Raw genomic sequence first — 14,766 nt, forward strand, 5'->3', positions numbered from 1 at the left:
ACTCCAGGATCATGACCTGAGCCGAAGGCAGTCGCTCAACCAACTGAGCCACCCAGGCACCCGCTCCCTGTAAACTCTTTTCCCACCTTCCCCGTCCCAGAATCTTTTCTTCATTCTCTGCTTTTTGAAATCATGTGTGTGTGTGTGTGTGTGTGTAAGTATGTATTTCAATGTTCAGCTCAAATATCTGCAAGTGTTTCTTGACCATCCTGACCAGGAATGAACTTGTTCCTCTGAACTCCAAAACCATTTTCTTACAATGATGAACAACTTCCAGGCGAGGGAGGCTGGTGGAACAGGGCTTGGCTTTGGAGTGAGAGATTCAAGCTCTTCTATTTTTTAGATCTGTGACAAGGCGAAGACACGTTTCTTTATTGTCCCCTTTTGGGTGGTAAGTTGATTTCCTATTTACCCTTTCACTGAGGGCACAGTCTTTTGGGGTCCAGCTTCATGCAGAAATCTCCTGTCACAGCTAGTGCCTTGCCTAAGACATGGGACTGTATTCTCCTGCCTTCTGTACAGCCACTAAGGGAGAAAGTTCTAGATCTCCAGGGTTTGGTAAAAATTAACAGGAGAAAACAGCTTTTGTATTTGCTTATCTCCTGGAATGCCTGCTTTTATTTCATTTTTGGCCCTAGCAGAATCCTTTTCATGCCTGCCCAGCAAAATAAGTGCTAATTTTACCTATCATTTTTATAATTTTTGTGGTTTCAATTGGGAGGATCACTCAGAAATTACCCTGTGAGGGCGCCTGGGTGGCTCAGTTGGTTAAGCGACTGCCTTCGGCTCAGGTCATGATCCTGGAGTCCCTGGATCGAGTCCCGCATCAGGCTCCCTGCTCAGCAGGGAGTCTGCTTCTCCCTCTGACCCTCCCCCCCATGTGCTTTCTCTCTCTCTCATTCTCTCTCTCTCTCTAAAATAAATAAATAAATAATCTTTAAAAAAAAAAAAAGAAATTACCCTGTGAGCTAGAATTAATATAATCACATCATTAGGCTGTTATAAAAGGCAGAAGATTTTCATGGGTAAAAAAAAAAAAGTCATCAAACTCACGATAAACTCTAGGAAGCAAAGAGAAGAATCCTTCCTCCAAGTATTTTATTTTGGAAGGATAGGGGAGAAGCAAGAACAGAAACATTAAATCTACCTCTATCTAAGGAATGTGCCTCAACTGCCTTTCCTTAACACTGACCACCTGGGTAGAGAGATACTGAAGATGTGTGGTGAATACTACATTTAACTAAAATGCTATCTGTTTCTGAATACAAAATCGGGGGGCGGATAATTCTGAGAGCTAAAGGCTCCCAGGATTTGGTTTCACTGGTACACTTAAAGCTCACGAGATTTAGTATCTTAGCTAAATACTACAATGCAAAAAGCATACACCAATCAAGCTGTTTTCCTCTGAGGCACTTGACAGATACCACGACTTAGAAAACTACCTGTAATGCCACCAGTGCCTGATGCTGACAGGATGGAAATCAGAAAGGAAACACGGTAGGTTCTTGCTACCAGCCAAGTCATTAATTGCATTACCTCCTCCTGAGACAGGAAGACTCGGGTTCATTAATGGTAATATGATATGAAATACAGCTCATACCACAGTATGATGAAATAAAATTTTTCGACAAACATTGCTTTAGTTGACAGTTTATTAAATATACTACATTTGTACCTTATTCTGTAGTTTTTTAAATCATTCACACAGGGACTTAGTAAAAACATACTTTATAGAAAACCATCTGCAAAACTAAAATAAAAATAAGAACACACATTTTACACACATATTAGATAAACTGCTGGAAATGTTAGGAATTACGGTAATGAAGGTGACTGGAAAACATGAAGTGCCTTGACTTTATCAAATCTGACACCAGACCATGACTTCAGAAGTGTTAATGTTGAGACGTCGATGCAAAAGTGTCTATTAACAAAACTGTCCAATCTAACGGTGTTTGAGAAACAGGACAAAATAAAGTACTATTTTTCTTCTACAGATACTTTTCTAAATCCATTTCCTATGCACTCTCTCTCTCCCATTCAGAGAATTAATTGTGTGAGCTGATGAGGCAAAAATTCCTTTCAAAAAACAAACTAGAGCCTATTTACAAAACATGCAAAGGGAGAATTTTAAGGTGTTTGTTACTGCAGATGTGCTTAAAAGTGACTACAGCTGAGTGAGAGAAATATACCTTGACTTCTGCAAATCTCAGTCCTTCCGCCCAACTTTCTGGAAGAAATACATGTTCAGGGCATGGCCTATAAAACGGCATACAATGCAAAGACAGAAACAAAGAAGTTTGCAAATTCTTTATATTTGCAGCTGTTGAGACAATATTTTTGAGAGCTGAGGTTACCTCTAGCGGCGAAACCAGAGCCAGCTATTAAGCAGCCAGAACGCTACAGTAATTGAATACATGACCATTTCTCTTTTAGCACGCTCTTTGTTCTCCTCTTCTAGAAGTTGTAGACGTCTATTTAGTTTGATTATCTAAGTGAAAAACAACAACAACAAACAAAAGAGAAACTTTAATGCACAGAGCAATTCGGTTCTTATAAAGCAGTATGATTTTTCAAAAGAATTCTTATAAACGTGGAAAGTTTGACGGGGAGCAAAATAAACTCTATGTAGAAAAAATGTTACCCATGACAGCTTAAATTCACTGAAATAATCTTCTCCTTTTCCCTTCTCCAAATTTGAGTCAGGAAAAGTATAGTGTCCTTCCTTCCTTGATTCAATGTGGGGCAAGGAAACTGTTGCACAATGCGTGCTATTCTGATTGAAAAGACCAAGTACGCATTTAGGCAGGCCTAGCACAGCAGAAAGGATGAGGGGCTCTGGCTCCTTTCTAGAAGCTTCTGTCACTCAGCTTCAGTTGTTCATCTTTAACCTGCTTTACGTGCCTTCTCCGTCCACTCTGAGTGACTGGGAGAATCTCCTAAAATAACCTATTACAGCGGGCCCTGTGCTCTGCCACCCAGGCCCTTCAGGACTGAAAGGCTCGTGATTCTCAGCTGCTAGGAGTGTCACTGGGTGACAGAGCTCTGCGCTCGGCTGTTGGTCCCTACTGTGCACAGCCCTGGGCTGAACGGCTGCCTTGGCTTATGCTCCTTTACTGGGGCAGCAGCATCAGTAACCAGTTAGTGACGGGATGAAAGGCCCAGGCCCCTCACTCCAACTCTGAATGGTCACCCGGCTGCAGAGCTCCGCAGGAGACTGACTACACTGCAGCCCAACACTCCCCTCTTGCCCCATCCTGCTTCCTTCCCTTCCTTCCTTTCCTGAGGTGGTCACCTCAGGAGCACTCCCTGGGAAGCTCTCTACGTACAAACTGTCACCCCAGAATCTGCTTTCTGGGGGGTCTGACCTGCAACACCTATGTAAAAACACATTATAAAAGCAAAAGGTATTACTAATGTTATATCGGAGAGGTTGAAGGAGGAGAATTTTCATAATGCAGAACCCTTAGCATTTCAAGGACTGACAGAACTCCAAATTGGGGGTGCGGGGTGGGTGGGGCCAGGATTGGGAGTCTATGGGCAGAACCAGACATAGAGGTGCAGAGATAACCATTTTAACCACCTGAAAAAGTACTTCAGTTTTGGTCAGTGCTGAGCAACCATTTTTCACCTATGGCCAATTCAGTTATATATATATATATATAAAAGGAGCACATAAAGATTACCTTTTCCCAACCATTCACAACGAGAAGCGCTTATTTGGTCCCATGGGATATGAGGTTCCTACACTAACCAATCCATTTTATTGTCAATGAAAAAATCGGCATTGATCTTGAGTCATTAAAATATTTTTATCTGGGCTCCTCTGAGAAGTAGCAACACCAAGGCAGCTTTTGAATGTTCCACCCTGACCATGGACTGCACTGTGTGTCTTGGGAGCTGGGTGGCCACGAGTCCCTCAGCCCCAGCCGGACCCGATGGCATGCCCCTTGCTGGGTGTTCACGTTGGCAGCAGGGCAATCCAGCCACAGAAGCACAACCTCCAAAGCCGCCAGGGTCACAAATGTGAATTCTGCAGACTCTTCTTGGGACTCCGTTTTGTTACTAATCTCAGAAACTCATAGTTTCCCAGATGGCTTCCTGCTCCTGTTAAATTCTCACAGAATGTGTGTGACTTGCTTATAATGACTGTATCTTTCTCCTCCCTCATTCACGCTCTAAGGTAAAGACCGAATGGATGTTGTTAAAACTCTGAGGCTCTTATTACACTTTCAGGAAGGCAAGGTTGTTGGTGTAATGGTGAATTCAAAGACAAATGCCAAAGAAACCCCCTTCCTTCGACAGGCAAGGTGTAAATAAGTATAAGAAAATATGTAAGGACTTATAATATAGCATCCACTTGTTTTAATAAGTGAGACTCAAAAAAGTAGTATTTGCTTCATATTATCTTTTTATTATATTAAACCTTTAAAATGATATTCTGATTTATTCTTAATGCTAAAATATTTAGTTTCTTCATCTTAGAAATACTTTATTTCACTCACCTCTCCTCTACATCTACTTGGCACAGACACAATTACAGCACCGACTATGCCTTCTCCACATGTATGTGTCTATGTGATTCTAGAGGCTGAGGGACTCATATTAAAAACGTGTGTATACAACTATAGTTCCAAGACAGGACTTTTCATAGAACACAAGAACCGTGTTTATAAAGACACTGTGCGAAGTGGAAGCAATGACTTCCAAAATGGAATTCTCAGAGTAACACAGGTCCCCAGAGTGACTGTTCCACACTTCAAAAAGTCAAACAAGCAATTTATGACTACACCAGTTTGCTAAAATGTCAAGATTCTTTGTTATTGGCCAGAATTATACCAATCCATCCTGGTAATACTGTTCTATGCTGATCAAAACATGTAAATGGTGGTTTAACATATCTTTAATCAAAATGGAAGTCAGGGCCCCTGGATGGCCCAGTCAGTTAAGCATCTGCCCTGTGATTTCAGCTCAGGTCATGATCTCAGGGTCATGAGATCGAGCCCTGCGTTGAGCTCCGAGCTCAGCAAGGAGTCTGCTACAAAGTTTCTCTTTCCCGCTGCCCCCCACCCTGTGCTCACTCTCTCAAATAAATAAATAAATCCTTTTAAAAAAATGGAAAAAATCAATTATGGCTTATTAAACAGCATGACAAAATATTTCAATTCATGGGTTCCATTGGACAGAAAATGATTAAAATGTTAAAAAAGTATCATTTAAGATATTGTATGACTATAATTTAGGATTACATCTTATCTGGTACGTTAAATACCTGCCGTCTTAACGAAGCTGCATCTACAGCAGTCATGTCGTCTGAAGTTCCTTCAATTGTTGTATCTATATGTGACATGCCATGCCTAGCAGATGAGAAATAAAAACACAATTCAGTATTAGAATAGAACTAAGAGTATCTGGCAAGTCATGTCATGTGCTGGGTTATGCTCAAAGAACTGTTCAAAAGACTGGTATTTCACAATATGAATTTCTAAAATATTTTACCATCTGAATTGGTACTAACAAAGGAAAGCAGAGGAAAAAGTAAAAGTATTTTGAGCACTGATTTAGGAGCTGCCACTCTAGGATATAACAGTGCAGAATTCTTCCACAAACTCATGTCCGTACTACTTCCACAAGAGTCCCTGCTGAGACTCACTGGCAGGGAACACAAAGTAGACTAACTCTAGTTAACAAGGTAAGACATATTTTTTATTTCTCCTCCTCTTCTTACTGCCTTTTCTCTTGCCATTTCTACTCTCCAACTTATTTCTAATGACCTATCTCGACTGTGTCTCCCACAGAAGCATTATAAAATCGCCTGAGTACGTCCTGTCACTACGTTCAGATCCAGAATTGGCTCAATGATAAGTCATTTAGAGGCTGTGTATAAAATAACATTGGAAAGCCACTAAGAACAACTCCAGGGAAAGCACATTAAGAAATACTTCTTTTGCAAATAGAGTTACTTCTAAAAGAGCACTGATTTTTAAATGCATGACAATAAACCTCTGAGAAACAAATACATACAAATGCTATTCTTCCCCTTTGCCTGGATTTCCACTTCTTAAGCTTATTTTAATTAAAGGCTTAACTGACATATAATTTACATGCCATACAATTCACCTCACATGTCTATATCCTATTTTAATCCTGTATGGTTATTTCAGTACAATGGCATAGTAACTTTCCTGAATGAGAATATAAATAAACTGAATTAAAAAGTAACTCTTTTGTAATCCACAGACAGTTGGCACAGAGATCATATATTCTAATCTTTCAAGCAAGTCCCCATTACAGAAAGCACATTATCACACAAAGGGGTATGAAGAGAATTACAGTTTTCATCCAGACACGTTAAAAACACGTCTATTCAGAAAATCCTTGTTTCATACGCTGTTGAAAAATTAATAAAGCATGTGGAACAGAATTTATTTTATAATTTTTCAGTGTGCTCCCAGCCAGTGTCATCATTCTGAACGCTGATGATAACTAAACGTGTTGCAGTTTCAAGGACGGATGGTGTGCACTGACTCTAGATAATCTAGAACAATCTCTAAATGTTCCTTTTATGGTGAAATGAACTTGCTTTCTCAATTAACCGCCCCTTCCTTCACTGTAAGACTAAATATCCTGGAAGACTGAGAGCAATGGCATCAGTAAGGTGAGCCAGGTGCACAGATGCTGGGACTATGGGCTTATAAGTATCGGAGTTAATTATTCTCTTAAACATTAAGACAGAACTATTAAAGGATTAGAGGAGAAAATAAGGGTTGAAGATTCTTTTTCTCTACACTTGATCTTCAAAATAAAACTTTTCTATTTCCCTGAGATTACCTATGAGATATAAACTGGGCGGGGGGGGGGGGGGGGGGGGGAAGCAATGGCTTCAAAGGTAAAGGGATGTAGGCTAAACATGGAGAAGGAAGTGTAAGTGATAGGGATTACTCAATTTAAATCTCGAATTAAGTAAGGTGTTAAACATCTGTGAAGGAAATCTTCATTTGCAAAGAAATCTAAGGATATGGCAAAAGGCTTTACCCATATAACTCAACGTACAACAGAAAAAAAATTACTTCAAGGTGTGTCTTAAACTAAAAGCTGTATTTATCAGAACTAAAAACTGTAAAAAATGCTAAGTCAGATCACAGACTGAAAGTTCTTTCACAGAAAGAGAAAAGGATCACAAACTTAAGTTCTAACTTTGGGGAAATATGCAAGGGTAAATTTACGATGGATTGAATTAATACTGTGAAAGAAACCAGTCAGCAGAGTGGTAACGGACCACCAAGGATACACGTTTCAATTCCTCTAACCTGAATTCAGTATTATTAAGAAACTGATGTTTCCCTCTTCTCTGGCCTAAAAATCAATGTGCCAGATTCCTTTCATCATAGAAATAATGTGGACAGTTTTAAATCTACTGCAACAGAGCATACATTTCTGCTTAAAGTAAAATTACCTCGGAAAAAACGACAGTAAACTGGTATCTGTGAATACCAACCAATTTTCTTTTCCCCAGAAGATGGGAAATGGGGATTTTGGCACCTTAGAACCCTAAGAATTCCTATGTGCCATTCTATCTGTCTTTGTGTACGACAGGAAGAAGTAATTACTCAGGCTAGGAATCATGTATGAAAGCACTAAAAGGGCAAAAATAAGAGGGAAAAGCTCAAATCAACAGATGATAAAAACTCTTCAAACTAAATTCCTTTTTTAAACGTTGAGCTTTCTAGACTGTGAATGCGGATATCCCCCCATTTAAGATGACGCCTTACGGAAAGGTTTCTCTACACACTGCAAGTGACACTACGAACAATTAACAACTAAAAAGGAAATGGTAGACAGAACCCCAGGCACCAATTATAATGATGCACATAAAACAAGGTTTAAGACGACTTTTTCTGTGTTTCAGCATGATCGTCTATAAGCTCCTAAAACTGTATTTAAATAAAATATCTCAGATGTTCCCATGATACCATTTTTCTTCAACCTGTAGTAGAAAAATGTCATGAATGACTAGGCTCGCTGTTCTCAGAGAAAAACAGGATGTACTCAGAGAGGAAAACTGTAGAAGTTCGAGCTATAATATACAGGCATGGCTACTACATGCATTACGTCCTGCAAAATACAAATTCGGTCAACTATTTACCCTGATAATTACAAAGTCTCAAAATTTACCTGACGTTGTCATGATGAGGATTAGAAGTGGCGGCAGCAGACCCACCACGCAACACAGGTCTAAGGCAGGTTTTTGCGGGAGAAGGCACAAGACAGAATCAGGAAACAGAGAATAAAACAAAAGCAAAAACAAGACAAAAAAATGTCAAATAGGATTATATTGTATGTCGCAATACAATATAATATCTTTCAAATACTTTAAAAATTTTTGTATCACATGGCCTCCATTTTGATTTTCATAAATTTAATGTTTCACTGTGGGCTAAAAAACAAAAGGGATCTATCTCGTGTGACAAGATAGCACACACATCAAAAAATTTTCTTTGGTGCCTATTATTTTAATTTATGAAATTCAAGACAGAGGACAACCCTATTTAAGAAGTCTAATTTCTCTTTTCTAGTTGGAAAAAGAAAATCACCAGCCACCTTTGGAAGCATGTCAACAACCAACCGGTTAGTAGCACCTGCATGATCATGGCTGCTCGTCTGATAACAGCAGCCCTGTCTCGAAAACTAAACATGTCAAGTAACTCCCATTTCCCACAATTCCGCCCCTCCCACCTCATTTGATTCACGCCTGATATCTTAACGTAGCTGTGTCTCATTCAAACTTCGGCTCTGGACAGCAAAGCCGTAAGCCTTGGTTCTGGAGCTGAGGCGGTCTGAGCACAGGCTCTAAGGGCTACGCGATGGCACATTACAAAGTACAATCACATCTGTGAGTCTCATCCTGAGACAACCAGGAGTGACATACAGGGCTGCTGGGAATGAAGACTAAGGTGCACTGGAAAACTTTGTGGGGCTTTTCATCAGTTTCAGTACATACTTTGGTCCTAGAGGACAGTTAGTTCTCTACCGAGGTAAGCAGTAACCTTTTCAATGAATTTCATTTTAAAAAAAATCAGAAAACAAAAGCTCTCTGTGGTTGCTGGTCAATTCCTCCAAAAGTAACATTTACAAACCAGAGAAAGGAGGCTGAGCTATAGGGTCCATATAAGGATTTTAAGAATTATTACCTTCTGTTTTAAATGTCTCATTCTCTAAGTACTGATGAGGTTTTTGCCTGAATTGGAAGTATCAAGGCAACACTTAATTTTGGTAAACATTTAATACCAAACGAATTAGTTTTTTCTGTAAGTTGGTACAGCTGTAGAATTTTGGTTACAATACAAATCACTACTTTCTGTCAAGTTAATTCATACAAGGAAGTTTTAATGTTTAGCTTGTACATTTCCTAAAGGCACTATTGGTGCTTAAAGAAATTTCTGGGGCCTAGAGGATAAGAGATTCAGAGACTTCTGGGGAAGACATGTTAGACTTCTATTGTGCTGGCTAAATAAAGAACAGTGAGAAATCACATATGCTTGAAACAGGTTTTTAAATCGTCCCATCCTACTCATATATTCACTCTGTGGCATGAGGAAAACTTACTTCACTACAGTCTTGTTACACTAATAGGAGAGAATGGTCAACTAAATGAAGCACCCGCTGTGTGCTAGCTAAAGCTCTTCTTAAAAAATTCATACTGGTATGTTCAAATGGATCTGCCATATTCAACATATTCCACCACAGAGATTTCCCTTTTATAATGCAGAGCCAGAAAATAACACAGTTACCTTTCACAACGTATTTCATTTTGTCTTCTCACACTGGCAATTGACACATATAATATAAAAGCAAATTAGACAGGTATTTGGCAAAGTTAGAAACTTCATTCAAGTACCACTTTCTACCATAAGTATGATTTAATACATTAAAAAAAATCTTTTTAAGTTTGATCATATATTCGACAATAATGTTTTGTAATTAAAGCGGCAAAAGGGAAAGAGATCCAAGGTTCTCCAAGTTCTAGCATTAACTTGTATATTAACATTTTTGAGGAAATAAATGCTCTGACTTAATAAAATATGTGCTTCTTCACTAAAAAAATGGACGCCCCTATGGTGAATAAACAGTAATATATTTATATGCATACTTGCAAAAATATCAATTACTTGTATTCTATTCACTCAAAGCCAATACAATCTGCTCAAGAAAAACTGTATAAAAATAATCAAGCTCCTTCTAAAGATAAAACTTAAGCATGCTAAGCATGACTAATCTGTTGATATTTAAATAATGTTCTTACATGAGAATTAAGTTTCTTTTTTTAAATGTTAATATTTTGCACTGGAGAATGAGATATGGAGTTCTAGCAGATGTCAGGAGACATGGGCATTTCCTGACCAGCCAAGGACTAAACATAACAGAATAGCATTGAAGTTTTTGATATATCAATTTTCCAAATGCACAGCACTGACCTGTGTAAATAAACTTTTCTAATGTGTACCAAGGATTTAGCTTTGTCTCCATGTGGAGCTTGGTTTTAGACCAAATAAGTTCTCATAATAGGAGAAAACAAAAATATAGTACATAAACCTTTCCACAGTGTTCCTTAAAATGTCAACTAAAATTTGTTCTTCCATAAAGCAACTGTGAATCTGCATTTTTTAATAATAAGGCAGGCAGGAAGTTTTTTTCTTTCTTTCTTTCTGCCAAATAGTTCCAGCTTAATTTAACTGTACCTAATGTGAGGGCAGAAGACCAAAGATAGGATATTGCATTAGCATAACCACCAAGAGTAATAAAATTGAAAAGAAAAAAATGATATACAGAGCAAGGAATATAAAAGCACTTAAAACTTTATAAGCAGTATTATTTTAATAATCATGCAAGTAGAACATTATCCAAATTTCACATTCCTACTTCTTATATCTGCAAAGTCATGCCAGACAGTTCTCTTGTAGAAATAAAAACTGATTTGGTACTTAAAATTCTGATTAAATCTTGTTCAACATTTAGATCATAAGAAATTTAAATACAATCATGGAGGGGGAAAAAAAAAAAGGAACCTTTTCAATAATGAAAGCATCCAGTAAGACTAATAAGAATCTAACCCTCCAGGCTCCAAGGTAACAACTAATGGTGTATATCCAGGAGCAAAGAATTATTAATACAATTACTTCATGAATTTTAAAAATCTCATTTAAGAAAAGATCATTCCTTTTCAGAAAATGGATTTTAAAGCTATCAATTCATTACATTAAAAAATAAAGAAAATTTCATTTAGGGCTCAAAACAGTTTTTCATAATAAAAGAATACAAAGTAACTTCTAGATTAGTAAGATTTCTGATTTTGTATTTTTGAACTTGAAGCAAAATTCTTTTCCATTATGGAGAAGGACTGTTTTGTGAAGCCACAATTATTTAATTTATATCAAATTTATAAATATCTTTCTCATTCAGATATTTTCACTGTACTAGCATTTGATATGACAAAATTTGACCTAATAATCTGGTCTCTTCTAAGAACCTGCCATAATTAAAAAGTGAAAGAGGGTACCTGGTGAAGAAAAAAACCTATTTTAAGGAGGGAGGAGAAAATAGGTCTTTGGGAAGATCAGTTCTTAGGTGCCAGGTACTTTATATTCAATATCGTTTGAAGCATCTGCCATGACCCTAAATAAGGAATTTGACTGAGGCCATTATGACCTATACCTTATATAAAGATGGTGGTGGGGGGCGGAAAGAGTCCTCACAAGAATCTAGAAAACTAGGTCATACTATTATTAGCCCTCTATTTATTTTTTGGATAGATGAAGAAAATGAGGACCGGAGAAGCTAAGCGATTTGTCCAAAGCCCTCATGCAGCTAGCTACTCAGTGGGGCGGATCATGACGAAACTGACTGGCCCCCTGAATCCATGCTTTCTCTTCTGAACCATGCTGCTTCTTACAGGATGCAAATACTCTTAAGATAGTCCTCTAAACCCTTGGGGAGGGGGATGCATATGTATACACACATGCATACATACACATACATGTACATATAATTTTTCCCTGCTACGAGCTTTCTGTTTTAAGCTCTTTTCTGGTGCAGCTTTAAGTTCTGGGGCCCAAATGGCTAACACTGCATTAACCCTGGGAAGGCTTAAAAACACCAGTCGACAGTACGGACAAGTGTTCATGAAGTATGGTAAAACCTCTGAGGCTTGTATGAGGATCAAAAGCACTCAACAAGAAAGTCTTTTCAGAGACAGCCACAAGACATATCAATTCCTAAGGTAAGAAACAAGGTTTACTAGAAAGGCCAGCTTAATTTATTGGGAATTCTTCAAAAGTTAACAGTCTACTAAAATGACCATGAAAATTCAAACACCGACTCACAGAGTCACTAGATAAAATGCTTGGAGTTGAAATGAAACTGCCTATACCTTTCCCACACTATGCCAAAAAGCTCCCCAAACGTTATCTTCTAAAAATACTATGTAGTGAAGAAGCAGGGCAAAAAAAATACCTGAAATAACGGCAAAAAAGAATTTGTATGAGCAAGTCTAAGTGTACTACTACTGATTTCACTTGGGGATGTTCAAGAGAGAGAGAAGTTATCAATACTGAAAAATATCAGTATTACCAAAAAGATAACAGAGCTTGGGGTTTTGAGAATAGGCCTAGAAATCTGTAGCTAAAAGGAAAGTAAAAAAGTATCCTGGCAGCTCTACTGCTACTGTCCTCTCAGATTTGCTTCATTAATCCAATGATATTAGTATCGTAAATGATTCAATCAAAAGACTTACTAAAGAAAATCCGTATGCTTCAGTCCAACATCCTGCACTCAATCCAACAGTAGGCCTCCCCATATTCCAATGGAGTCAAGTACTTAGAACAGGTCAGCAAAGCCTTTGAAAAAAATCATTCTACTTCCTGTATATAGTTATTAACTGAACACTCTCCCTGACTGAGGAGAAGCTAACAGAATCTTGTGAAATGTGAATTTTGGACAATAATTTCAAATTAAAAGAAAGCAAAGCAAGTTGTTTAAAACCACTGCATCTTGGAAAGAGACGAAGGTGCACACACAAAAGGAAGACACCACAGTCCACTGATAAGGAGCCAAAAAAATATGCATTACAGCCAGCAAGAGTCACTGATGGCCAATCACCTGCGATTTTCATCCAGCACATCCAAGATCTGCTGGTAAGCCCTACGGGTGGAAGACTGGATAAGCGACAAAATGCCTCGAGCAGAGGAAAGATTAGCTCCATCTTCAGGTAACATTTGGGGAGGACAGACCCGAACCTGTTGTGGCGATGGTGTCACACTGTTTACATAAGCACAGCAAATGAAGAGAAAAACACTCAAGTCAGATTTTTATAAAACTTCAGCTGAGCAGTTTCCCCAAACCCTTAATATTTTAAGAATTATCTTCGTTTTCTTGTCCCTTTTCCCACCCTTCACCTTCCCCTACGAAAACAGTCAAACCAAACAAGTTAATAAACGTATTCAATTGTTTTTGTTTTTTTTTTTAAAGCAGCTACAGTGCAACATCTGTGACTGTGTACCCTTACACGTCAAATTAAACCAACTGAATGTGAAAAAACAACTCTGGAGCAGGAAGACAACTACAGCAAGCAGTGGGGTCAGCCCCGAGCTTTGGAGAAACGGCGTTCTTGGTGTACGTATTCCAATCCAGTCAATCAAACCTCTCACAACCAACACTGCACTGTGACTCAGGGGTGGTGAGAAGATGAAGACAGAGAGTTCTAGTAGAACAGGTGTTAGAGTTCAAGCACACGAATCAAAGTGATTCCATGAAAACGCCATTTCAAATACTTCACAGAGACAATGAAGCAAGCTGAGTTTATGATGCGTAAATTAAAAATGAATTAAAGTTTCAGGAAGCTGTAACAAAAGCATTTTGATAGCTTCATTATATTAAAGCATATGGCCTCTAGCTAAATGACTAAAACATAAAACTACTCCCAATTCTGTGCAGAGAGTGAACAGACGCAAGAGATTTCTTAAATTCTCCAGATGGATGTTAAACAACCATTTCTGGGCTTCTTGGTGACATAATCTTAATCTTTCTTCCCTGTGTAAGCCGAGAGTCACAATTTCCTTGGCTCCATTGCCAGTGCTTAAAAGAAGCTAAACATACTTGAATGAAGCGATTTTAGTTCTAACAAACTCTTGAGCTTGGTGTATTTTCAGAGGGCAGCTTAATGGTAGGGCATGATCAGTGGTGTGTGAGGTATTTAAGTGATACCAGGACTTGGCCATCTGGTTTGTCATGTTAAGAGGCTTTGTTGCAATAGAAGGACCATGACCCTGGATGTGGGCTCAACACTTTTTCTCAGGGTCAGGGCAAAAACCCTTAGGCTAAAACTCATCCTTGTGTATTTCATCCAAAAGAATGAAAGTGGAGCAGACAGTGAACAACTGAAAAGAGGAAAATCTTTTATTTTGACTTGTGTAATCTTTTCTAACTTAACATGCATTTTGTTTGGAAACCACAACATAAGTGGGATCATTTTTGAAAGGACAGCTGACATCCAATATTATTCCCAGAGTCCCCAGAACATTAAAAACATTAAAAACAAAATCCACAATTTTGTGAATAACTTTGAATGTCTTGATAATCCAAAGTGACAAGTATTATAAATAAGAAAGCCATGTTTTCCAAAGACTATTTAGGAGATCTAAGCCATATCTTGGCATATTGAGAAATTAATTTATCACAGCTGATTCTTCACAGGAATTTGGCCTATTGCTG

The 14,766-nt window shown here is 38.3% G+C and overlaps 1 protein-coding gene across 11 annotated transcripts in view; it reads right to left on the reverse strand.

Annotated features, from left to right (window-relative positions):
* Nucleotides 1-2,295: 2,295 nt before the first annotated feature.
* The window catches only part of MFF (mitochondrial fission factor), a 30,377-nt gene continuing 17,906 nt past the window's right edge, over nt 2,296-14,766 (reverse strand). For 5 of the 11 annotated variants that reach the window (XM_073877764.1, XM_025890488.2, XM_073877741.1 and 2 more), the window contains 5 exons: nt 13,156-13,314; nt 9,792-9,824; nt 8,176-8,235; nt 5,273-5,357; nt 2,296-2,491 (listed from right to left, as the gene is read on the reverse strand). In XM_073877764.1, coding sequence (XP_073733865.1) covers nt 2,360-2,491; nt 5,273-5,357; nt 8,176-8,235; nt 9,792-9,824; nt 13,156-13,314 — 469 coding nt within the window. In that variant the 3' untranslated portion in view covers nt 2,296-2,359. The remainder of the gene's footprint in view (nt 2,492-5,272; nt 5,358-8,175; nt 8,236-9,791; nt 9,825-13,155; nt 13,315-14,766) is intronic. The other 6 variants (XM_073877747.1, XM_025890510.2, XM_025890551.2 and 3 more) reach the window with 4 other exon arrangements.

Source organism: Callorhinus ursinus, unplaced genomic scaffold (genome assembly GCF_003265705.2).
Source record: "Callorhinus ursinus isolate GAN/ISIS: 27379988/994484 unplaced genomic scaffold, GSC_fseal_2.0 scaffold2, whole genome shotgun sequence".
Classification (NCBI taxonomy): domain Eukaryota; kingdom Metazoa; phylum Chordata; class Mammalia; order Carnivora; family Otariidae; genus Callorhinus; species Callorhinus ursinus.